Raw genomic sequence first — 24,664 nt, 5'->3', positions numbered from 1 at the left:
AAAAAAAAAAAAAAGAAAAGGTAAATTCTTCTGTCTTTTTTATATTCTTATAGACCTCAATATGTATGAATATTCATTACACTGTATATATTCACTTATTACAGCCAAATGTAATTATTTCTAAAAAGCGTCTTCCCTCCTCTGAATGTAATTGGATAGAATGCTCAGTGGATTTAAAGACTGTTCATTTCCATAAGTCCTTCCCTAGCATGCTTAAAATGAGCTCTCCACTTTCCCCACCCCGGATAAAAACAACACAGTTATGCCACATTATTAATGCTCTTATTGTGCAAAGGGCGCCCTGTGACTTTGTGCCTTTTTCCCTTTGTTGTTGTTGCTGTTGTTGTTTTATCATCTGGGATTATTGACTATAACAGTGACCTTGTTGTCTTGTATAGCAGATCCTAATTTCACTAAATCGTCTGCCGACATCCCCATCAGTTCCCATATACTCAAGCGTTTCTCCACCACTTACACAGAATGCTGCAAACTTTCAACAGAAGTACGAGGGTTAGGCAGCAATAGCCAGCAATACCAACTCATTGTTGACCCAGTCGCATGAAGGTGCTGTTTGTAGCTGTCATGTGCTTTACATGCACTAGCTCATTTAATCCTCGCAGCAACCCTGGCAAGTCGGCACCAATACTTGTCCTCTTTTACCATTGAAGGTTATAGAGCAATTAAATGGTTGAGCCAGGATTAAGACCTAAATCTATAACCTTGACTGCTAAGCTATAATAGTGTAAATGTGGGCCTCCTATACCTTAATTTTCTAGAAAAATCACCAAATGTAGGACGGTATTTTTAATATGTGAAAATCTGTTGTCTCCAAAAATACATAAACACAGTACATGCCTCTTAGTTCAGCAGAGGTCTAGACGCACATGACACCTTTAAAACATTATTTCTCACTACAGTTAGGTTTGGTTTCAGGTGAATCAGTACTACCTAGTGACACCCAGATTGCTTTAAATCAGTGTAATTTCCATAACAGCATATGGCAAAGCTATGAATGTTTAACATGTTCAGCAATAATCTTGTTGGAGTTCTCTTTAAAATTACATTTGCATCTGAAAAAGAAATCCGGCCTGGTTTGTAAGTGAGGCCAACATGTAGCAAAATGAGAAATAAGTTGAAAAGTTTGCAAATAGGTAGTGCAAGTATAAGAAAAGGCCACAAAGCATGTTTTATGATGACATTTGTTCTACGCTAATATTACTTAAACATTTTAAAACATTGATCCGTTTTAGTAATGAATATGTAGACTCTTACCATTTGTAACAGATGTCTGGCCCGAAATAATGCATAATCTAACTCAGCGCCATGAGAAGATCATATTTTGGAGAAGAAAATGTGGGAGCACATTTTGGCCAGTTGTAGATACCAACAATGATTTGCTTATATGCTTTTTATGAAAATAATTCACTGAAAATGTTTCAAAAAAGCAGGAGCTCAGACGGGCAGTGAGACAGTTGTTAATCGTGTCTTTGCTTCACGGATAATCAGAAGAGCTACCTCCGGTTAATTATTGACATCCGGGAGGATATGCTTCAAGTAAGAGGCGTTGGTCCTCTATCAAGAGAGAAGGTGCCCCAGTTTTATATGACATTATTTCCACAGCTAATAACTGCCCACGTATTTTGCTGGGAGACTTCAAAGAAAAGGCACATTGCAGTGACTTGAATTTGTTGGTTCTCCTGACAACCGTGGTTCCGGGAAATCAGTTACTGTAGGATTCAGTTTAATTCGACAAACATACGGAGCTGCTACCACACCGCAAAACCCAGTCCTACCTAATTGAGGTGAGGATGCAGGACGTATAAAGATACCGGAGGCATGGTCTTCATGGAGGGAATACTTACCAATTTGTCTTACTGAATAGATTAATTTTTGCCCCGTTGTGTTAGAGCAGGAGTCAACACACTACCTCCCATGAGGCGAATCCTGCCTGCTGACTGCTTTTGTAAATAAAATTTTATTGAAGTTCAGCCGCGCGTTTATTCACATATCTTCTGGGGCTGCTTTCACACTCAGCAGCAGGGTCGAGTAGGTACGGCAGAGAGTGAATGGCTCAAAAAGCCTACTATATGTACAATCTGGCCCTCAAAAGAAAATGTTTGCCAACCCCTGGCCTAAAGAAAGGAGAAATTACCAACCCTGTCTTTTTTCTTGTGCACATTTATACAATATGTCCTCTTTTTGATTAACCAATCAAATAAGTACTTACCAGGCTCTTTGGAAAGTCATCATCCTTAGCTATGCATTCAACAAACACTCACTCAGTGTCATTTATGTGCCAGGAACTTACTAGGTGCATGCGACTCACATCAGTGAACAAAACAGACGAAGCCCCCTGCCTCTTTCGAGCTTCCATTCTCGTGGCAGGACATTGGTGTTTGTTGTTGTTTAAATGCAAGAGTCAACACACATTTGAGTTTCTACTACATACAAGCACTCTGCTGGGGGCTGGAGAGAATGGCATAAGAAGAAAAGTCATCACCAACCCTTAGGAATGCAGAGCCTTCACGCAAACCGTAGTGCAAAAGACAAAGGGATAAATACTGTGATAGAGGAGGCCTCAGTAAGTTGCTGTGGTGTTCGGAAAAAAGAAGGATGCTTCAAAGGCTTTTGAAAAGAGGTTTGTGATGACAAAGCACAGGGAAGTGTTCTATGCACATTCGTTTGGAAGAGGATCACTATTAGCGTTACGGTTGTAGAACCCTGACGCCATTACTCTTGACAGACAAGGAACTGTTGGAATAGCAGAACCATCTTGGCAACTGGCTTCTCTCATTTTGTTGCTGTTGTAAAAAGGCAGAGAGACATGCAGCATAACCACAGTGCTGGTGGAGAGAGCAGTGAGCAGGAAGTGGACAAGCCAGGTGCTCTTTCTGTCTAGGCGACAGCAACTTCCTGCTGTTTACCTCTGTGGCGACCGGATAGGTTAAATAGGTGATGGGGATTAAGGAGGGCACTTGTCATGGTGTGCGCCGGGTGACGTAGGGAGGTGTCGAACCACTATGTTGTACACCTAAAAACTAATGTTACACACTGTGGGCTAACTCACTGGAATTTAAATAAAAACTAAAAAAAGAAATGATCAGATTTCTACAAACCTTTCAAAATTTTCAGTAGGATCAATGTCCACAGTTTCTGAGGGCATAATGTAATATTGTACTAAGCTGACCAAGTTAACTGGACACAGCCTGATGTAAAAGTTTATGTTTAGAATGCAATTCAAAGCTGAATCTGACACGACATTTTCTCTCCATGTGTAGACAACAGAAGCATTTCATGGCCTCTCTTTCATCTAATTGGGTTTCTGTAGAACATACAGTCGGCCTTGCTGTCCCAGCTGTTTCAGATAGAACAGAATGTTCAAAAGTCAACATGGCATTCCTAATCTGAATTCACATAGGAGCATGGTTTTGTCCAAAAAAATCCCCATTTGCCGCCCGCCCTTTTTTGCTCTCTACCCATACTAAATATATAGTTTTAATTAGCAGTGGAATTTATAGTAAAATAACAGAAGGGATGTTTCCCCCCCTTTCCTTCCTCCTCCCGAAAGGAAAATCATGATTTTCAATTTCTAGTTCAAAGACGTAGTACATAACATCTCTTTAAAGCAGCAGATGTTTTGCAGGGTAGGATGAGGTAGGTGAGGAAGTGTTGACAATGGCTTTCGACACAGTGTATTGCATGCAGAGTCTGCCAAAGCCCTTTGTCATATTTGTTCAGTGTAAGCATATGTATGATATAAGTACATGCTTTTCTCCTGGAAGCTGTTTCTCCCTCCTTGAATCTCTCCATGATTTGTTTATACTTTGTTCATAGCAATTAATGGCTGTTAGCACTTCCTCTCTTAGGTCAGCTATTTCTGTACATAGCTTCAGTCTTCTCCAGTGGTAGCTGCTGCATGCTATGCGTAACTCCTGGTGCAATTCAAGATTAGAGGTGGTGTTTATTCAATAACTAGTAAAACATATCACCAGTGTGTTATTATGGAAGTAATTTTACAGATGTTGCTTAGAAACAATAGTGGCAACCATGGGAGAATTTGAGGACCTTTAACCCCAAATACTCCAGGTATCTCATTTATATCCACCTCTCTCCATGCTGTGATGAGAAATCATACATAAACTGCTATGCAAATATAGCTCCAGGCTTCTCCCATACCCAACCAGTCTCCCATCCTTTAAGCCTCTCCCATATAGCGATTTAGGGTGCAAGGCAAATCTTAAGTTAACAATAAAAAAATACTAAGTATAACTATAGGTGATGACTGAAATTTGGGAAATGCTGTCCTACAGGATTATATGACTTTTGAGGACACTGCCTGCCCCATCTTTAACTTCAGAATACACAATGAGCATACTATACATGCTAAATTGGTGATTAGTTGTTTTTATTTCCTCCTCGCTTCAGCTTTTCTGGAATTCTAACAAAAATTTAAATGCTGTTTTTCCAGTAATGCTTAGATGACACATCTGAAACTTTGTAGGCAAACAAACCATGCTGAAGTCTAAAGAGATTTTTATTCTTTTGAAGTGATCAATACTAACTTGCCAGCCATAATATTTAACTAGTTGATTTCATCTAGCTCTTTAAAAGCTGAACAAAAGATTGCCAAATGAATTGGAGTTTGTCTTTGTTATAAAATGTGAAAATAGCAATGAGTCAAGGGTGCTTATTTAGGAATCAACATGGGTACTTAGATGAGCATATTAATTTTTTAACCTACTTGAGCCCCCCTTTACCAAACTTAGTTCCCTTGATAAGCACCATACTTTCACTTTTCCCTATAATTTACTAAACAAGAACATTAGGAAAGATTGTGGAGAAATTCACCTGTCAAGGTGAACACTTTTAATCACCTTAAATTCAAAATCCTAGATGCCAAAAAACATAAGGAATACTGAAAATGTCTTATTTGTCTTAATTAAAAATGTCATAACATATTTATCCAAACAGCCGTTTTTTCCTTTAAAGCAGTCACTTTAAGAGAAGAAGCACTGATTCCAATGAAGCACCATGATTAAAACATCTTCGATTTCTTCCTTTGTTTCATAAGTCAGTGGCACATTCTCTTGAGTATCCTTATTTATGGCAAATTTTAATCCACTGTGAGTAGATTTGGTTTCTGAAAATGGATGAAAGTCATATGGGTCCAAATCTAAAGTACGTTAAGAAAAAATAAGTACAATATTTTTCATTAGTGAGTACTAGGAATATTAAATTATATATAATAAAATATCAGTTGGATAAAGGTAAATTAGTCAAATGGCCTGATGTGGCACAGTATTTTCATGAGTCTCTTCATCTGTCGACAAGGGTGGCTTTGTGTTTATGGTATTGTATAAATTTGCATTTTCTGTGGTAAAGATCGCTTGCAGAGTTAGAGTACTGGTTCTTCAGTGGTTCTGTTCAGACAGATTAAAATCATCAAATGTTAGTGCCCAGAGGATTTAGACATGATCTGCCCCAGGGCCCTCATTTTTTGACATGAGGAAACTGGAATGTGAGAGTGCCAGGCTCCTGTTTCCCAGCTTTAACTATAGCAAACTTTAATTTCTTCAGTTTGGCCAAGAAATGAGCATATATGACCATTTTTGAGTTCCTTAATGCAAATGGCACTGTGCTAAATTCTGGACTATTGGGATGGGTAGATGGAAGGATCGAGACAAGGAAAGCCTCACCCTCATTGAGGTTAAAAGCTAAAATTGCAGCCATGCAGATCAAGATAGGGAAGATAGGCTTTAAGTAAACTATCTGCCAGGTTGAACTTCCAAATAGGAATAAAATTTACTGAAGAAGAGGTTAAGCTTTTTCAAGCACTGATGGTGAATTGGGAATTAAGACTGGGGAAGATGTGGAGGTATGGTACGTTGTTAGGCAAGAGACACACTCAGGAAAACATTGCTGCCTCAGATTCAGAAACACATAAGTGGTTTTTTCCTTCTCTCCAGGGGAAGGGTTGGATAAATTAAAATTTAAAAAAAATCACATGTATCATCTGTCTTCTAAACTTTGAATTTATAATATTCCTGAGAGAAAAATAGTTGGTGGGCGTCATTAAATATTAATCATTAGAGATCAGTTTAGCAAAGAGATTTAGTCAGGTTGGAACAGCTTTTAAGAAACCAATTACAATGTGGGTTATGAAAGAGAAGTGGAAGAAACCCAGGGAAAATATTAGAAAATGCAAGTCCCTTCACCCAGTGGAATTTTTGCAGGGAATTCTGGCTAACTAGCTTGTTGAGACTTAAGACAGCAATAAAAATAGGTCCTTGTGCTAAGGATATAAGAATTAGTAAAAGGCAAAAGCTAGGATTCCTGAAATTGCAAAGAATCTTCCTTTTTTAACCAGTATTTCCATTTAAATATTTAAATATTTGATTGAAAGATGAGTAAGAATTCGAAAGAAGCATTCATCTTAAGGTTGCCTTGTAAAATTTAGTTGCATAGAAGTTCCACAAATTAAATATCAATGTAAAATTGGAGAAAATGGAGGGTTGGTTTGTTTATTTTTTCCAAATTCTGGTATGTTAATTGTTCAAACGGTTTGTGAGATGTTTTTCTTCAGGGGTATTCTTTTAGGGTTCATTTCATTAGTTATATTTCAAGGTAATATGAGGGAGTCTGATGGTCTTTTGAAGACCTATAAAATTTTGCACTTAAAGATGTATTAGAGTTAGGCTTCCTCATTTCTATACATGAAAAAAAGGCATGTGAGTAGTTTGAAAAAGTCAACAATTTTAAAGGGAAAGGATAACAGTTCTAAATTGTATTGTACCTATTAACAGAGTATCAAAATATATGAAGCAAAACTTGATAGAATCATAAGGAAAAAATAGACAAATCTATACTTACAGTTGAAGATTTTAACATCCCTTTCTCAGTAATTGATAAAACAGTAGGCAGAAAATCAGTAAAGATATAGAAAGCTTGAGCAACACTATCAGCCAACTAGACCTAACTGACATTTATAGGATACTCCACCTAACAACAGCCGATTACATGTCATTTTCAAGTGCACATCTAACATTCTCCAAAATAGACTATATTCTGGGCAATAAAGCAAATCTCAATAAATTTAAGATGATTGAAATTATGCAAAGTATGTCCTCTAACCACAATGGAATGAAGCTAGAAATCAATAACAGATATCTGGAAGATTCTTAGATGGAAAATAAACAACATATTTCTAAATAACCCATTGGGGGTTCAAAAGGAAAATTAGAAAATATTTTTAAGTGAATAAAAATAAAAGTACAATTTATCAGAAATTGTGGGACTCAGTTAAGAGAGTGCTTGGAGAGAAAATTATAACATTAAATGTGTATATTACAAAAGAAGAAAAATTGATAATCGATAATCTAAGCTTGAAACTAAAAAACAAATTACAAACCTAAATTAAGTAAAAGGAAGAGAATAATAAAGACAAGAGCAGAAATCAATGAAATAGAAAGTAGGAAAGTGGGGAAGGGGCATGAAAATGAAACCAGGTTTTTTGAAAAGATCAATAAAATTTTAAAAACTCTACCTAAATTGATTAGGAAAAAGGAGAGAATGTACAAATTGCCAATATTAAGAATGAAAGAGGGATATTACTAGAACTCTCATAGACACTAAAAGGATATTTAGGAAATGTTATGAGTATCAGCATAATAACAATAAATTTGACAGTTTAGATACAGTGGATATTAAAATACACCCTTAAAATGTGTTACCTCATAATTCTACTTCTAGAAATCTATGTTAATAAATTTAAAATGTGGACCAAGCTTTGCATACCAAGATGTTTATCAAATTATAATAGGAAAAAAAACCTGAAATCAGCCTTACATTTCCAACAATGGGAGATTAGTCAAGTAACCTATGGTATAAATATAATGATGATAATGATGATGATAGAGAAAATTCCCTTATATAATGCACATGAAAAAGTAGGAAATTAAATTGTGGACAAATGGTAGTCTCAGTACAAAAAGATATTTATAAAGAAGAATCAAAAAACATACCCTGAAATTAGGTTAATAGGCTATTTTTCAATTTATTGCATTATTTTCTTCTCGGTTTCTTCTGTATTTTCCAAATTTGCTAAGAGTGAAATATGTCAGTGCCATGTTTTAATTGTCATATGCCAATAAGCTGATTTTGCCATTGAGAATATAAATTACTCTTTTTCTGTAGACAGAAAGCATATAATTCATGTCTTGGTGCCAGAATATAAATTACTCTTTTTCTGTAGACAGAAAACATATAATTCATGTCTTGGTGCCAGTTGATTTTGTTTTAGAAATTTAAAACCATGACTTTTGGGAAGGATGAATAGGATTTGAATGTCTTTGGGTGCTTTATCCTTCCTCTGCTAGGCCCATTTTGAGGCTGTCTTTGCACTGTGTTTCATTCAGCAAGGTGCCCAGGCCTACAGCTCCACTCCTGTTCTCCCACCATCTTTTTCAGTCCAGGTGCCAGTGGGCAAAAAGTGTGTGTTTGCTTCCCTTATTTTTTCTTATTGGCCCATAATGATCAAAGCATCTGTTAGTGGGAAGCCATTTATTATGCTTTTCTCTTTCATGCTTCATAGAAACCATGCTTAAATGGAGATTTCTAGCACTGGTTGAGGACATAACTCTCTTCATTTGTGCATCTTCCAACTCTGTCCAGGCCTTAAGTGTTTCACGTCTGAACTGTGATAAGCTAGCTCTGTTGTCCCTGCCTCTAGTCACCCCATGTCAGCTTATTTAAAGTAACTATTGAAGTACACCGGGGACATGATGTATATCCTTTTCTTTCCAGAGATCCTACAGTGAACGACTTCTAGTTTCTTATGAAATCACCATAATTAGTAAAAACCATAAATCACTTGGTTAAAAACCTCAGGGCCTTCATCTCAAGTAGACCTAAACGCCCTTTTGGTTCATGAAGGCTGATGATCTTGAGTGATCTGAAGATTATGTCCATGCTTGTAGCTCAGAATAAATGGGCCTCTTACCATTATACATAAACTTGTTCCTTTTGGCTTTTCTTTTGCATTTGCATACATACGTGTGTGACAAAGAGATAGAATATAAACTTGGTACTTGATACAGAGAATGACTAATTCTTCAAATGGTCCTGTGGCATGAGGCCGTATTCTGTGGAGCGACATTTGGAGGAATCCGTGGGGGCCACCTAACCTGCAGTTGTCTCAAGTAGACTCTGACAGCATTCTTGATCCCCTCCTCTCCCTCGACCCCGTAGTGGTCCTCATGATTACAGTTTTTAAACTGGTTTTCCCACTTCAACACTTGTGCTATTTCAATCTCTTCTCCACACAGAGACCAGAGTCTCTTTGAGAAATATAAATTTAAATCTCTTTAAACTTTATTTTTTCCAAAGATTTATTTATTTATTTGACAGAGAGAGAGAGAGAGCACAAGCAGGGGGAGTGGGAGAGGGAGAAGCAGACTCCCCGCTGAGCAGGGAGCCTGAGGCAGGACTCAATCCCGGGACCTTGGGATGATGACCTGAGCCGAAGGCAGACGCTTAATTGACTGAGCCACCCAGGCAACCCTAAATCTCCGTAAATAGAAATCTCCTTAAAACCTTTGATTGCCTTCTGATTGTACTTAAGAAAAAAAATGCCAAATCCAAATCTCACCCCTGGATCTCATTGTAAGCACTTTCCGGTTTAGCGTGCTGCAGCCAACGGGCCTGCCTTCAATTCTTCAAACACACCAACTTTCTCACCTCAGCCCCTCTCACAAGTCTGGAACATCATTTCCTGACCACCGTCTCCTGCTCTCCTTGCCTCCCACATTCTCATCCTCCACCCATAGGCTTTTGCCGGGCTGATTCATACTCCGCATTCAAATATTGCTTTAAATATCACATCCCCGAGGGGCCTCCTCTGGACCTCTAATCTAATTTTAACTATTTCCTATTCTTCTTATAGCACTCATCATAATTTTTCATTATATTTTGTGTAGTTTATTTATTTGGTGCCTTTCTCTTCTGTGAGCCTGAAGGTTTCATAACTGTATACCCCAATGTTTTGTTTGCTCTTTGACCAGCACATACTAAGTGCCCAGTAAATTATTGTTGCATGAATGAATGGGTGAAAAAAAGAAAAAAGTCAAGGGTAGTGTAAATAATCAGAACACATCTAAGAGGAAAAAAATTGCAAGTTCACTATTTATTATAGAAAAATATATTAAAGCATTTGTTTTCAATCTAATTAATAAATTATTTGTAGTTAAAATTCCCATTTTTAGCCAAGATTTGGGTACAAGAACACATTCATACAGTCCATGAGGAGAGGGCCTTTTTCTGTATTCATTTATGTTTATTAAATATTTGTTGAATGAGTAAGAGGATTGGTATAATCGTTATGGAATGCAGTGTAGCTAAGTGTATTTAAAAACATCAAACTGGGTTTTTTTGACCCAGTATTTCCACCTAAGAATTTGTCATAAGTAATAGTCCTAAATATAGAAAAGGTTATATATTTAAAGATATTTTCACAGTGTTATTTATAGGAGAAAAGCATTGGAAACCACCTAAAAGCCCAATAAGGTAATAGGTGAGGAAAGCATAGTTTATCCACTAGATAGTATATGAGTAACACATAAGCTAAAGGTTAAGATAATATAGTGACTTCAAAAGTGTTCAGAGTATTAGTATAAATGAATGAAGAACGCAGTTTTATAACATCATTTACGAAACCTATCCACAGGGGAAAAAAGACTAGAAAGAAATATGTCATGCTATTATGGCCATGGATGATTTCCTTCTCTTTCACTTTTTTTTTTTTTAATATTTTCTTTAGCATGAACACCTTTTTTTTTTTTACAATTTAATTTTGTTGTATAACATAGCTCATATATTGAGATTCAATTTCATTTTCGGCACATTTAAATGAATCCTTATGCTTACATTTTGTAATTATTGAACTGAAGTGCTGTCTTCTTTGTTTTAGGATGACAGAATCTTTACAGAAAGTCCCCTTGCTCATGGGTTAGAGCACTCGTTCTCTTGGCATGATCACAGTCACTTCCTGTCTAGTCCACGATTTTCACACTTGAATTGTAAGTAATGAAGTCCTGCACCAGTTTTTAAGTTGGATTTAAGGAAATGCAACTCATAGAAAGATTAAAATGTAAGGCAAGTACATAATAGTAATAGTCATGTTAGGAGTTTGAAGGAATTGTTATAATGAATCATACAAATAATGCCCCCTAGATACATTTATATTACCCAATTTACTAAAAAGTGTATGGAATCCCTTCTTTTTAGACCTTACACTTCTCAGAAAAACTTAAAATGAATCACCCAAGGTAATAATCTTAATTAAGCAAATTTTTTGTATGGAGGTTGCTGGTAACTGTGGATGAGTGGGTAAAGGCAGTTAGATAATATTATTATAAAATTTAAATCATCAAAAAGTAGAAAATCTTTTCATAGAACTGATCAGAAATACATCATCTTGTGCAAAGAATAAGGATACTAATACTGTTAGTGGCTAGATTTCATTCTGTGAATATACCTTAAATGTTGATAAAATGTTACCAGTGTGAACAAGGTGTGAGTTTGTTGACCCAGGATACCATCCCCCATCATTTACCTCTCTTCTTCTTTACTATACTTACTCTTCAAGTCTCAGTTTGTATGTAATATCCTTAAAGAAGCCTTTGGAGCTACGGTTTTAAATATGGTGTCTGTTATGAGTGCCCCTAACACATTACAATTTTCCTTTAAAATGCTTCTTAGAATAATTATGGAGTTATTTTTTATTTGAATGATTTTTGTTTAGTGATTATTCTCTTCACCAAAGAGTGAACTCTGTGATAAAAGGAGAGATACCTGTTTTGTTCCCCATTGCTTTCTCAGCGTCCTGCATAGTAGTTGGAACATAGTAGATGCTCAATTTAATATTAGATGAATGAGTCTATGAGTTTTTTTTAAGTCCATTTTTATCCAAACCATTGGATCTCAAATGTTATTTAATGGATTCTTATTAAATAATCACTTAGCTCCTCAATATACCACGGGCATACAGTTTGTATATTAAATCTGACAACTCTGTTATTTAAAAAATGTAGGTTGCTTTAAAATAAAATACCAAAATGAGCCACAAAGAAGTAGGTCAGATCCAAAAGTGATAACTCTCATTTTTGCTGATTTATATTCATGGATTCATTGAATAAATGTTTATCAGTTTCTGATAAATGATTTGGTTTTCATTATATCATGATTATTTTATTCCAAAGGCTGAGCATTTTCTCTTTCCTGTCCTAACCATTTCGCTAAGTGATTTTATATGTCTGCATAAAACCCCTGCTATTCTAATCTGGCAGCTGCCCTTCAATGTAGATCATATCTCAAGCCGATTATAATACCTCAGACTCCGATATACACATACAAAAATGTTTTGTGTTTCATATGAAGAAATGGAAAATTTTCCTCAGGTCTGCTGGATGCATGTGAACATGTAGGTGGAGAGTAAGGACAAAACAGCATCAAACATCATAATATCCCACCCATTAAGACATTCAGGAGCCTGGAGAAGATAAACAGCACCATGATATGGGCACAGAGATCATTGTTCTGCTATTTCATTTTGCCATTATGACTTTCATAAGGCTCCCTAGAAAGGCACCTAGGAAATAGTGGTTAGGAGACATTAGAGGGAAAACATCAAGATTTTTAGAATTTTTTTATTTTATTATTATGACAGGCAGTGAAAGAAACAATATCCAGCTTTACACTCAGTAGCATTTCATGACCAGCTGTGGTCATCTCTCTAAGATCTATTCCTCACAGGAAGCCATAGATTTCTATGTAAATACTGGCTCAAAAAGAAACAAAGTTAAATAAGAATAAGAAAAGATATCATTGAGAACATAATTTGGATATGAAAGTACTTATTATAGTCTACATTGTAAAATCTGACTGAAAAATTCAGCTTAAAAACTAAACCTCTTCATTAACTTCTTGTTAAATTATTTCATTAATTTATTAATTCATAGCTTTATGTTTTACTATTCCTCTTTCTGACAAGTCTGTTTTATGATTTTCCTCCATACCTACCTCCATGCTTTCAAGGATACTTTTAAAAATTTAAAAGGTAACTTATTGTTAGTCATTATAAGTGCTTGAATTAAACTTATTTCTAGAGATCATAGTTAGTCTTATTTCGTTTTCAGATAAACCTTGAATTTTCTTATGTTTTTTCATAATGTGGTATTTTTCAGATAAACCTTGAATTTTCTATGTTTTTTCATAATGTGGTATTTTTCAGATAAACCTTGAATTTTCTATATGTTTTTTTCATGATGTGGTATTTTTCAGATAAATCTTGAATTTTCTATATGTTTTTTCATGATGTTGGCATTTTTCAGATAAATCTAATTTTCTATATGTTTTTTTCATGATGTGGTATTTTTCAGATAAATCTTGAATTTTCTATATGTTTTTTCATGATGTGTTATTTTTCAGATAAATCTTGAATTTTCTATATGTTTTTCATGATGTGGCATTTTAGAGGTGGATCAGGATCACCCTGAACTCTGCTCCATTTTTGTAGCACAAACAACTTCAGCTTAGTTACAGAAATTATCCTTTAATTTTTCCTTACCCTCCTTTTAAACCTCCAAAATTAAGAAGGAGAGATGTCAAAAACAACAAAGAGAAAAATGAACCTACGGTAAATCGATCATACAGGGAACAGAATATGTCTTTTAAAATATCATTAATGTCCTCAGAGATAGAAAATATTAACCCATTAAAAATAAGAGCAAGATGCTATGAAAAAGGAGCACAGTATGAGTGGCCTCAAAAAATATGAAAAACTAGAAAGGTGGGAGACAGAGTTGTGAAAATCACAAAGAAAATAGAATAAAAAGAATGGGACAATAGCAGCAAAGAGATATTTAGAAAATCCCTTCAAGAGGAACAGTGCCTGATTAGTGAGTCTTGAGAGGAGGGAACAAAATCCAGGAGTGGGCAGGTTAGAAGGGCCCATCCAGCCCGTACTTGTTGCATGGCTGTCATCCTGAGATTTAACTTCACCCCCTTCCTGTGTTGGTGCCCAAGTTTCTCAGAACGCATGCCTTCCTTTGTTCGTCTTGGTTCTGTCTTTTGTGGGAGCACATCAAAGAAAGGGAGGTAAACGCTTCAGTCATTGTATTTCTGAAAATAGATTTCTTCCACCACTCACACTTGACGAGACTTCGGCTGGCTACAAAAATCTAGGTTGAAAGTGACTTTCCTTCTGAAGTCATTGCACTATTCTCTCCCAAAATCTAATGTTGCTGTTGAAAAACCTTATGTCTTTTTGTTTTGATCTCCACTCCTTTGAAGTGATCTTCTCCACCACCACTAATGCCCCAACCACCAGCCCTGGGACCTTTTAGGATCTTCTCTTGAACCCCAGTAAATTTTGTGATGATTTGCCTCCCTACAGGTCTTACTTTAGTCACTTTTCTAGCTCTTTGATGGGTGGGCACTTTTAAGCTGGACACTCATGTTTAGTTCTCTCAACTTGATGGAAGAAAGGAAAGATTCCATTAGGAAAATCTTTAGAAAATAAAGATGTTCGGTTATTTGATTCAGTTGAACACTTAGAATATGGCAGATCTCATTGAGCTATTGGAAATAATTAAGGATAGTCACAGAGAAAGAGCAAATAAAAAACAAAAATAAAAACATGGGTCCATTAATAACTCTAGGGGGGAAAATGGGTAAGAAAAGAAACGTTGTCATAGTATACTTAGTAGGTTTGTGTGAGCCATATTTACATAATATTATAAATACTCACTACTGACACAACTAGAAGTTCAAATGTAACTATATGAGGAGGATAGGGTGAGGGGAAGTGGATGGGTGTGAATATGTCTATAAATGATAAGTCAGAAAATAGCCATATAAGCTTTTTTTTCTTACAAAAAGTGAAAGAAGTACAGAAAAGAAAGCTGAAAAGGTTGATTGTGGTTGACTCTGGAGTGCAAGATTGGGGGACTGGGCGGGCTAGGGGTAAGCGGCTGCTGCCTCTCTGTGTAGCCCTTCAGTGCTATTTGGTAGGTGTACGTACACTTTGGCTGAAAAGGCATCTTGTAAAAATAAAATGCTACTAAGAACACCCCCGCTTTTATGTCTGACTAGCAAGTGTTCGATTTTCTCATGGCCTTCTGAATGGAGCATGAAAGCTAGGGGTCGACGTTGAGAGCAGTTTAAACTTGTACAGAGAAGTGAGGAGGACATAACCATAGGTGCTGAGGCAGACGAGAGTTTACGAGCCCACAGAACAGGCTCCTTCTCACTCAAGTTGGGATTTGTACTGGATGAGTCCCTTTTGTGTGTGCCGGAGATGCTAAGGCGTTCATTCTGCTGACTTAGGGGCCCTGTCAAACTGTGACCAAAAGAAGGCGTAGAATCACCGACCATGGAAAAAACAAAGGAAATGGGAAAATACTGCATAATTTGTGGTCTCTGAAATGATCCAGCATTAATGAAAGTTTGTTTTAAGTAGTAATTTATGTCAGCTTTGTGTAGTTCAGGTCAATTCAAGAAAAGGTAGATTCCTTCTGCCAGGAAGAAGGGAAGAAATGTATAAATTGTAAGTTTATATTACCATTGGAAATAGGAACACAGAAATCCATTATTTAGAGCCATGATTACTACCAAATTTATCCTGGCTGGCTGGAAGTGATGGCCGTGATTCAGGACACTCTTTTAGAAGGCTTGGATTCCATTACCTTCAGCCTCTAGACAGTGGGGGCTTAGAAAGAGAGACTTATAATGCCAGCTTTTGAAACTGTCATTTTTACTTTTTATAAGTAGTGACTGACCACTGGTCTCCATGTATAGCTTCTTTTAGGCTAAAGGAACACAACTCCCAAGACAGGGCTGTCACTCTTGGGCCAGGAGTGGGCTGGATTTGAGGGAGGGCTGTAGTAACCTGATGACTTCTCAAAATCTTGAGTCCTTTGAGATTAAAATGCCTAATGTTTGTGGAGTTGGTATCTCTAAACTAAATTTTAAAAATAAATGCAGATTTCAAATTTTCTGTAATTCTAAAACTGTTGTCAGTAATATTTATTAAAATAAATAAACCCAAAAAGAAAGAACTGTGATTTTTCAAGGGGAGGCGGGGGGCGGGGAGGAATATTATCTTCAGATTATTGTAGGATTTGAATGTGAATCTTACATATTAATTTAACTTGATATTCTTTAAAAAGCAAGTCAATGAAAGTTACTAAAAGGAACTTTCTTTTGCTTTCTTACCTCAGTTTATATTGCTATGAAAAGAAAAGTTACTGTTCTCAGTTTGTGTTTGAGGGGCCTTTAGCGGGGGTTTAAGTCCCTCTGATGAAAAATAATTTCTCCACAGCAAGCATAGCACACTCTTTTCTATGTTGTGTCTCAGGATCCACTGGCTAACTGAACTGCTTTATATGTAGTCTGTCCTCAGACTTGCAGAATAAAATGCCAAAGATTTATGGCAATCAAATGTAGGGTACTGATAAAGGTTAAAAAAAAGATTGTTTCTTGTCCATTAAGGATTTATTTATTTCATGGAAGCACAACATTTGTGTCTCCATTTTATAGGTTTAGTTCATGTGACAATGACTTGTGTGTGTGACGATCTTTTCACTGACCAGTCAGGTGTCAGATATTTTTAAATAATTGAGTTCTGATTATTTCAATTCAAAAGGTACTCTGTTTATACTTTCTAGAAAGCAGCTAGAAAATCCCCAATTGACTGTCTCTTAAAAATCCCATAAGTGTGTTCACTTCTTCAAACAGTATTTACTAAGCGGTTATTCAGGAGGCTCTCTGGCCTTGGGGAAGATCCAGTAAGTGAACAAGACAGAAAACATCAGCTCATCCCATAGAAGAAACAGGCAGGAAGCAAGTAAACAAATAATTTTAAGTGGTGTTTGGTGCTATGAAGGTAAAATGACAGAACAGACTACTTTAGATTAGTGACTGGGAGATTCCTTTCTGAGGAGGTTACAACTGAGCTGAAGCCCGAATGGCAAGAAAGTTAAAATTGGGTGGGAAGTGTTTCCCTGATAGAAGGAGCAGTAGGTACCGAGGCTGCAGAAAAGAATCGGGTATGGTCTTCTAGAGATTTGGAGCTCTGAGTGAGGGGGAAAGAGGGGTGCAGAGAGAGATAGAGGAGAGGCGAAGTTCCACGGGAGCCTTTTCAGCCACAGTCAGATGTTTGGATTTTATTCTGAGTTTCCAGGAAGGCCACTGGAAGATTTGGAGGGAGGGGTTATGTGGGAGAGTGACATAATGGGATCTACATTTTGGAAAGATATTTCTGGTTGTGGCATGGAGAAGGGGGACAGTGAAAATGGGAAGAGAAAATGGTGGCTTGAGCTGAGGTGATAGAAATGGAGATGTGTGGAGCTGGAGGCCTGGGGTTAATCTGGGAGGTAAAATCTTCAGAATTTACTCTTGAATGGGATGGGTAGAGCAGACGGGACAAAGGAAGGAGGGAACCAAAGATTGAGAAACCAGGGCTGGGGGGGGATGAGTGTGTCACTTTGTAAGATGGAGAAAGTAAGAAATGGGTAAGCAGCAGAGGTTAGAAATGAGGCAGGCAGATTTCCCATAGGTAGTTGGACAGGCCCACGTGGAGCTCAGAAGAGAGGTAAGTGTGTGTAGAGAGACAGTAAAACTAGATTCCGGATCTAGTCTCAGTTTGTCTAACAAAGAAGGCCCTGAAGATTTCTCCCTCCAGGATTGTGTGTGTGGTTTATATCATTGTATATTGACCAAGCACACATCTTCTGCTCTGAGATACTCTTCAAATCCCTCCCAAATTAAATCCTATGAATAGATGTTTTCCAAAATACAGTAAACGTAGGACGTTTATTCCTACCTTGAAGGTCTGTTAGTCCATGTAAAGTTTACAGGAAACTAGGTCAGACACAGTGATTACTTACAATTTCATCACCCCAGGGTTCTATTCATCTAGGTTTATTTTTGTCTTTTCTCTCACCTTGCCAGCATTTACCAAAAGAACAGTTACTCCAGATTCACCTTCAATCAAGGAAGATGCCGCAAGTTCACCAATGGATGGAACAAGCCCACCATCTAAGAAGGAGGAATATGAAAGCAAAAAAGGCAAAATGTAATTCGTTGCTTTACCGGAGGGTTTTACAAAGGACAGCATATCTGTCCCTGTTGCAGTTTGGCCCGGATTACCCAGCAGACAAATCCCCAGTTTCTGCTCTTGAGCATTGCCGAACACTGACTGAAAGAACAATATATTTGGTCACTGGGAATGATAGAAGTTAAATCAATCCAAGTAATATCAGCTCACGAATGACACACAGCTGACTTACTGGCGACTTAAACCAGCAGAGAAAGAGATATACTTTTCACTTTACGTTTTCATTCTTCAGGTGTGGTCAGTCAATTGTTCCAACCAAAATTTGGATTTATAATTGGGATTTTTTTTTTTTACAAAGGACTGGCTAAAAAGGAGGGAAATGAGTTGCCCATGAGGCAGACATTGCCAGCACTTTAGATTCAGGGAGTGTTTATATACAATTGATTTTTTAAAAATGCTTTCTCCCTAATAAATTCTCACATGTTATAACATGTCACGGAGATATGCATATATAATATTAGACAGTCCGCTTTGTAAACGCTCAGGATTGTTACATCCATCATCTCACCAGTCTGTTACTACATGCAGTATCCTAAAATTTTATTTCCGATCATCCATTTTTAATAGCAGTAAAGAATTTACAAGTGATACCTGAATTGTAGAACACTGTAAAGAATTCATAGCACAATTTATTTATTTATCTTTTTGTGGCCAAATATCTCACTGCGATCACTTCAGTCATATTCTGGACTGTCTTTCAGTTTACTCTGACCAAACGCGCAGTTGCCAAACTCCTGTGTCATGAGATCTGCCACGCAAGAGTTCTCTGATAATCTGGCGCTGTGTACTTTCAGCATCTCAGCCTCTCTCAGCATCAAAGTGTTTTTAAGAACTTGTGCTCTTTACACGCTAATCTACCAGTGGAGAAAGATTTCTATTAAATGCTAACTAAGAGTAAAACATCCACGAACTGAATGCCACTGGGCCGTGATGAAATGTTCTTCAGAAGGACAAGGGCAATAAAGCAATACCTTCCCAATGACCTTCTGTGTTTGTTAAAGTATACTTGCTTGTTAGATTTCTCATATGTTGTGAAGATGCTCCTTTTGCCACCACCGTGTGTTTTTACTAACTTACTATCCTTGAATGTCCGGGAGAAATGGCACTCTCTGTCTCTGAACTTGAGTGCCAGGGGTTCCTGCAGAAGACAGAGATCTTTTATCTCAAAAAATTACATAATACTATCTACATAACCTCTGAGAGGAGAGCCATGCATTTTATCATTTATCCATTACTGAAATCTTTTACTGAGTTCCTACAAGGGGCCAGTCATGGTGCTAAGAAGGAAAACGGAGACATAAAACCAGCTGTGCATGACCCGCACTTTGTTTGGCATTAGGGAGTCTGTGAAAGAGGAGTGATGTGTTCAGGCTAGCTGGAGAAATTCTGCAGGAGACAACATTAAACAGGTTTGGCTTGGTTTTGTCTAACCTCAGGACTTCAAACCGTTAATGTGCTAACGAGCACAGGGGGAGTAGCCAGTTTTTGAAGGAGCAGCTCACAGTCACGGTACTTCTCAGAACCTACATCACGCCGGAGGAATATGGGGGTATTGAGAAATTATGTCAGTATTTTCATTGATGTTTGACCAACACTATAATATTTTATCTCCTTGGATCTAAATGACTAGCTAGGGAGAAAATAAGGGAGAATATTAACACGTTTTATTTCAATCCTACAGATAATAGTTAAATAGCTTTTCCCTTAATGTGTCAGTAGGAACTCCATGCAGTCCATTCTTTTCAGTAGGAACCGATTTAAACCACCTTTCACACATCTGTGGCCATTAAAAAAAAAAAAAATTACATCAGGCCAGTTAGACCTGAAAGTTGAAGGTAACACAGATTATTTACCTGGCAAATCCTTGAAAACATATTAGCTGATGATTTTATAACAGAATAGAGAAGAATCTTATGAAAGGCCTTTTTTAATCCGAAAGAAATAAAGCTATTATATCATATTATTGAAGTCCCTGTGCTACTGTTGGATGAATGAATGTGTCTGACTTTAAATACGGAACACACAAGAACTTCAAAGGCAAAGTCAACTTTTTGTGAGCAACAATTTTGTCAAAATTCCTTGGCCCTCTGTTTATATGGAATTAAATCCAAGGACCTGTCTTTTCTGAGGATTTTTCCTATCTCTTGCAGTCACCCTAAGCTCGAGTTGGAAATCAAAAGGAATGCTAAGGAAACACTAATAGCTTGATTTGTACATTTCAAAGCCAGCAACTGTTTTTCCTTCACTCACTCCTTTGGCAGGATAACTCGTGATATCAGCCCCATTTGAGTTGTGGCCGATCGGCCATATTGCTTATAGTACTGGGACGTTGGAAGGGATTAACCTTATTCTTGCAGTAAGCCTGGTCCAAGACTTAATTTGAAGATTGACCTTTTTGGTTTAATAATTTTGATTCTTCTGGCCATCTTTCTCCCTAAACACACTGAACTTCCATTGAAGTTACTGAAGGCCACAGAGGGGAGAAACACAGCTGGGAGAAATCTGGCTGGATATTTTTCCCATTGGCTAACATTATTATTATTTCCTTGACTAGTGTCTGATTTAAAGTTTGGAAACCAGCTGGTTATATAACATCTTATGCATCCAGTTTCCCAGAATCACCAGCTTTTCTTATTGTTACAGTTTACATATTTTTACTAATAAAGGAGATAAAATCTATAGCTTAATAAAACAGTACACATAAGGCATTTGGATTTAAAGGAAAGTGCCTACCTACTTACCCAAGAAAACAAGCCTATTTTTTTTTTCATTTTTGTCCCTTCAGCTAAGGTAAATGCAATTTCCATTTTGAGGCTCTGGTCAATGGTATGTAAGGTGTATTTAGAGTCACAGTAATTATTATATTTTCTTTAATCTATATTGAATCTTATAGTTAAAGAGCAAATATTTTTTAAATGGGACCAAATTTTTGCATATAACTAGACGGTATACTTACTTAGCAAATCCTTTTTTAAGAAGGACTTAGGAATCTCAAATTGTTCGTCTCAGGATTTGTACTATAAACCCAACTCCATATCATATAATAGCCAAGAATAAGAATGATCATTGAGTAAATTATTCCCTTTCTTAGATTCTTACCCCCCTCTCCTCAAACTATCCCAGTATTTCCTCTCAATTTAATTTTAAGAAGAAAGAAAGAAAATTTGTGATTTTCATGGCCTTCAAATGAGGAGCTGCCCTCACGAAGGCATCTGGTTTTCTTGGATCAAAACTAAACCATGAACCGTAAGCTGGAAAGTAAATTTGGGAAAGTTTGTATATAAAGGCATTTCATGCACCAAAGTATGATATAAAAATAGTTACATCTTTCAACTTTTAAGTTCTCAAATGTTTAGCAATAAAAACATCAGCTTATCCCTATTTGAGAAAAGAAATTCAAACCATGAAAGATTCCATTTAGTTCCATTTCCGTACAAAACACGACACATCTAATTTAAGGCTAGGAGAAATGCTTACATCTAGAACCGGAACTTCAGATTCCAAGCCCCCAAACAAATTTCAGAGATGTCTCCCTTGCTTTTGATTAGTAACAAAGTAAACCAGTTTCTCTGCTCTGGTGAGACCAAGCAGAACTTCAAGTTCTAACCTCATCTGCCCCCAGTTTAGCCTCTCCTGCTTTATCCACACCTAGGCCCCCATCCTCCCTAAATCCAAACCCCATTCAGGTCCCTCGTAGCGTTCCACCAGATCAGCCCCAACCATTGACCTTTGAAGTCTAATCACCGTGACCTACAATGAGGGGGCAGGCTGTCAGAAGTTTGTAGCACCTGCATGTATTTCGGGGCCAGCCAATTGCAAAAGGATTTAAATGGCAAGTGTCTTCGCTCATGGCTGAAAGCCTAGGAATATTTCTGTGGCTGGGTATCTTCTGTAACACAGCTTGACTCTGACATGGTACAAAGCCATGTGACAGTGGTAGATGAGAACTTGTTGCCTCGCTCTCTGCAGGAAAATACTGGATTTCTAAACATAGCCACATGTTAGTTCCCTTTCAGGAGGATAGTCAAAACAATATATAATCCGACGACCTCCACCTTTCAAGAGGTAGAGTCTTGTACAGTGAGCACAGAGGCAGGAACATGAAAAAAAAAAAAAGCCATACCACACTCATTGCCTGTAATTCTAACAATAACTTGCTATGTTTTAAGGCATTGCAGTCACACAGTTGCCATTCCAGAATGAATGCTCTGTCTTTCTCAAACTGGCAGATGCCAGACATTCGTGCCCAGACTGTCTTCTGTCATCACTCCATAGATCCCCACGACTTGACATCCTCTCATACGTTATTCTTTAGAAAAGCATTTTGACTGGCATTATTTAAATTTTTTTAAAAAGTTACAATTTACCCTTAAATGTTGGAGCCCTTTGTCATCTTAGCTGTGTACTTGATGGGAAATAAAAGATCAGAATACTGGCTTGAAGCAATATTTTTTTTTAAACAAAATTAGTGGATATTAAACTACCAACAGTTCAGATGTTATAATTTAAAAGTAAGAAAAGATCTTATTTTGAGGGAAAGGAGGATTATATTATATGCTCATTAGTCAATAATTGATGGTCTCCTTTTATTCTGATTTAATATTTTCTTTTTTTTTTTTAAAGATTTTTATTTATTTATTCGACAGAGATAGAGACAGCCAGCGAGAGAGGGAACACAAGCAGGGGGAGTGGGAGAGGAAGAAGCAGGCTCGTAGCGGAAGAGCCTGATGTGGGGCTCGATCCCATAACACCGGGATCACGCCCTGAGCTGAAGGCAGACGCTTAACCGCTGTGCCACCCAGGCGCCCCTGATTTAATATTTTCTTAAAAGTTTTTTTTAAAAAAGGACAATATAAATGTTATAGTATCAGGTGTTCTATCAAATTACAGTTTCCTTTTGTTTTTGTTTTTCTTACACATTTTTCAATTTAGAGTCAGGTGTATTTTTGAAGCCACTGGGAGATCAAATGGCTTTTAAAACACTTGGCCAACGAGGTGAAAATCTGTACTTCGAGATAGTGCATCTCCCTTTGTTCTTGAAATACTCTAGTTCAATTGGAAATATTTCCTCCAAGTGACTCTCTCTCTCTCACTTCTTTCTCTGGGATTCATAGTCATTTCCTCAAGGATCTTTGGAAGCAGCTTTATATCCTTTCCTTGGGCCAGCCTGTGGGCTAGAGTCATGCTTGCTAGCTTGTGTGTGCCTGGGTTTCAAGACATCAGAATAAATGGCAACCGTAAAGAGTTAGTGAGATTAGTAACTAATTGATTTTTTTTTTCTAGTGACGTAGGCTGGTCTGTTCACCAGGGGTGAGATCCTCCTTTTGGTAAAACAAGATTGTTTCTCTTCACCCTGTGTGATGAGTCACAGCGTTTTTTAGAGCAGTATTTAAACATACTTCATCTATCAGGAGAACCTATTTATGTCACCTTTTTACCTGAAAGCCAAAAGAGCAGTTCCCAAAATGCGTGTCACGTTGCACATAGGATTTAAACTCTGAGTTTCTAATATATCCCCTATACAAGGTGGTGGCTGTGGGTTTTTTTCCCCAAGCTCTTGAAGCCGGCTATTATCAGATCATACTGCATAACTCGTATTCAGTGTTATCCCTGGGGTAGTGGTAATGTTAGTTTAGATTTTGTTTGTCCGTTATTGCTGAGCACTTAGCTGGAGAAGGGAATGAAGGATGGCAGGAGTTCTGTAAAATGATATGAGCACAGAGGAAGCTGAGTTGCCTTCAACAACACACATTTTAAACTGTTTACTTGAAAGAAAAAAACTGCGGTAGCACTGCGTCCTTTATCTGATGCAGGGTCCTGGAGAGCGGCATGGCGAGAAGTGCCGTGAACTTGCTCACCATTAAGTCCTCTTTCTGATGCAAGTTGCACACGTCTTTAATGTTCTCTGTGGACTGCTTCCTGGCAGTTTGGGTCTGGGTGGAGAGTGGCTTCCTCTCAGATATTTTTCAGTCTGAGTGCCCTGTGCTTGTCTGTCATTTTGGATTTCCATGTTATTTATGCTATCATTAAGCCCATCGTGAGTGAAGATTCAGGCTTGATTTATGGCTTAGCATTTTGAAAACTTCCCATCATTCTGAACCTCAAGCTGTCAGTTACCAGAAGTCAGGCAGACATGGCAGTAAAGCCATCTGATATGGTGGCTTTGGGGAGGCTGGGCAGTTTAGAAGAAGTTTGGAGAAGCCTAGGAAGTTTTGCCTTTTTATTATTATTATTATTATTATTATTATTATTATTATTATTATTTTATTCTGAGCTGAATAAAATAGATGCATCAGTTCTAACGAGGCACTTCCTGCCCAGAGTCACTGGCAGCACAGCCTCCTCCCAACAGCTGCGAGCTTGAGAGACCTCATGCTGCTGGCCAAGGTTCATTCTGTGCTTTGACTAAGACCACAGCCAATAAAGCCAATGTGTACCGTGGAAAGAGTTTCCCATTTTTTCCATTGGAGAAGGCTTTTGTGAGGTTAGTTT

General features: G+C 37.4%; 1 protein-coding gene across 9 annotated transcripts in view; it reads left to right on the top strand.

Moving 5' to 3' along the window:
• The window catches only part of CEP128 (centrosomal protein 128), a 396,639-nt gene extending 374,351 nt beyond the window's left edge, over positions 1 to 22,288 (top strand). For all 9 annotated transcript variants that reach the window (XM_034642093.1, XM_034642096.1, XM_034642091.1 and 6 more), the window contains 2 exons: positions 10,964 to 11,072; positions 18,007 to 22,288. In XM_034642093.1, coding sequence (XP_034497984.1) covers positions 10,964 to 11,072; positions 18,007 to 18,134 — 237 coding nt within the window. In that variant the 3' untranslated portion in view covers positions 18,135 to 22,288. The remainder of the gene's footprint in view (positions 1 to 10,963; positions 11,073 to 18,006) is intronic.
• The last annotated feature ends 2,376 nt before the right edge of the window (positions 22,289 to 24,664 follow it).

This window comes from Ailuropoda melanoleuca, chromosome 14, assembly GCF_002007445.2.
Source record: "Ailuropoda melanoleuca isolate Jingjing chromosome 14, ASM200744v2, whole genome shotgun sequence".
In the NCBI taxonomy this organism is placed as follows: Eukaryota; Metazoa; Chordata; class Mammalia; order Carnivora; family Ursidae; genus Ailuropoda; species Ailuropoda melanoleuca.
The sequence above is the reverse complement of the archived record's forward strand: the minus strand, read 5'-3'. Positions and strand labels throughout refer to the sequence as shown.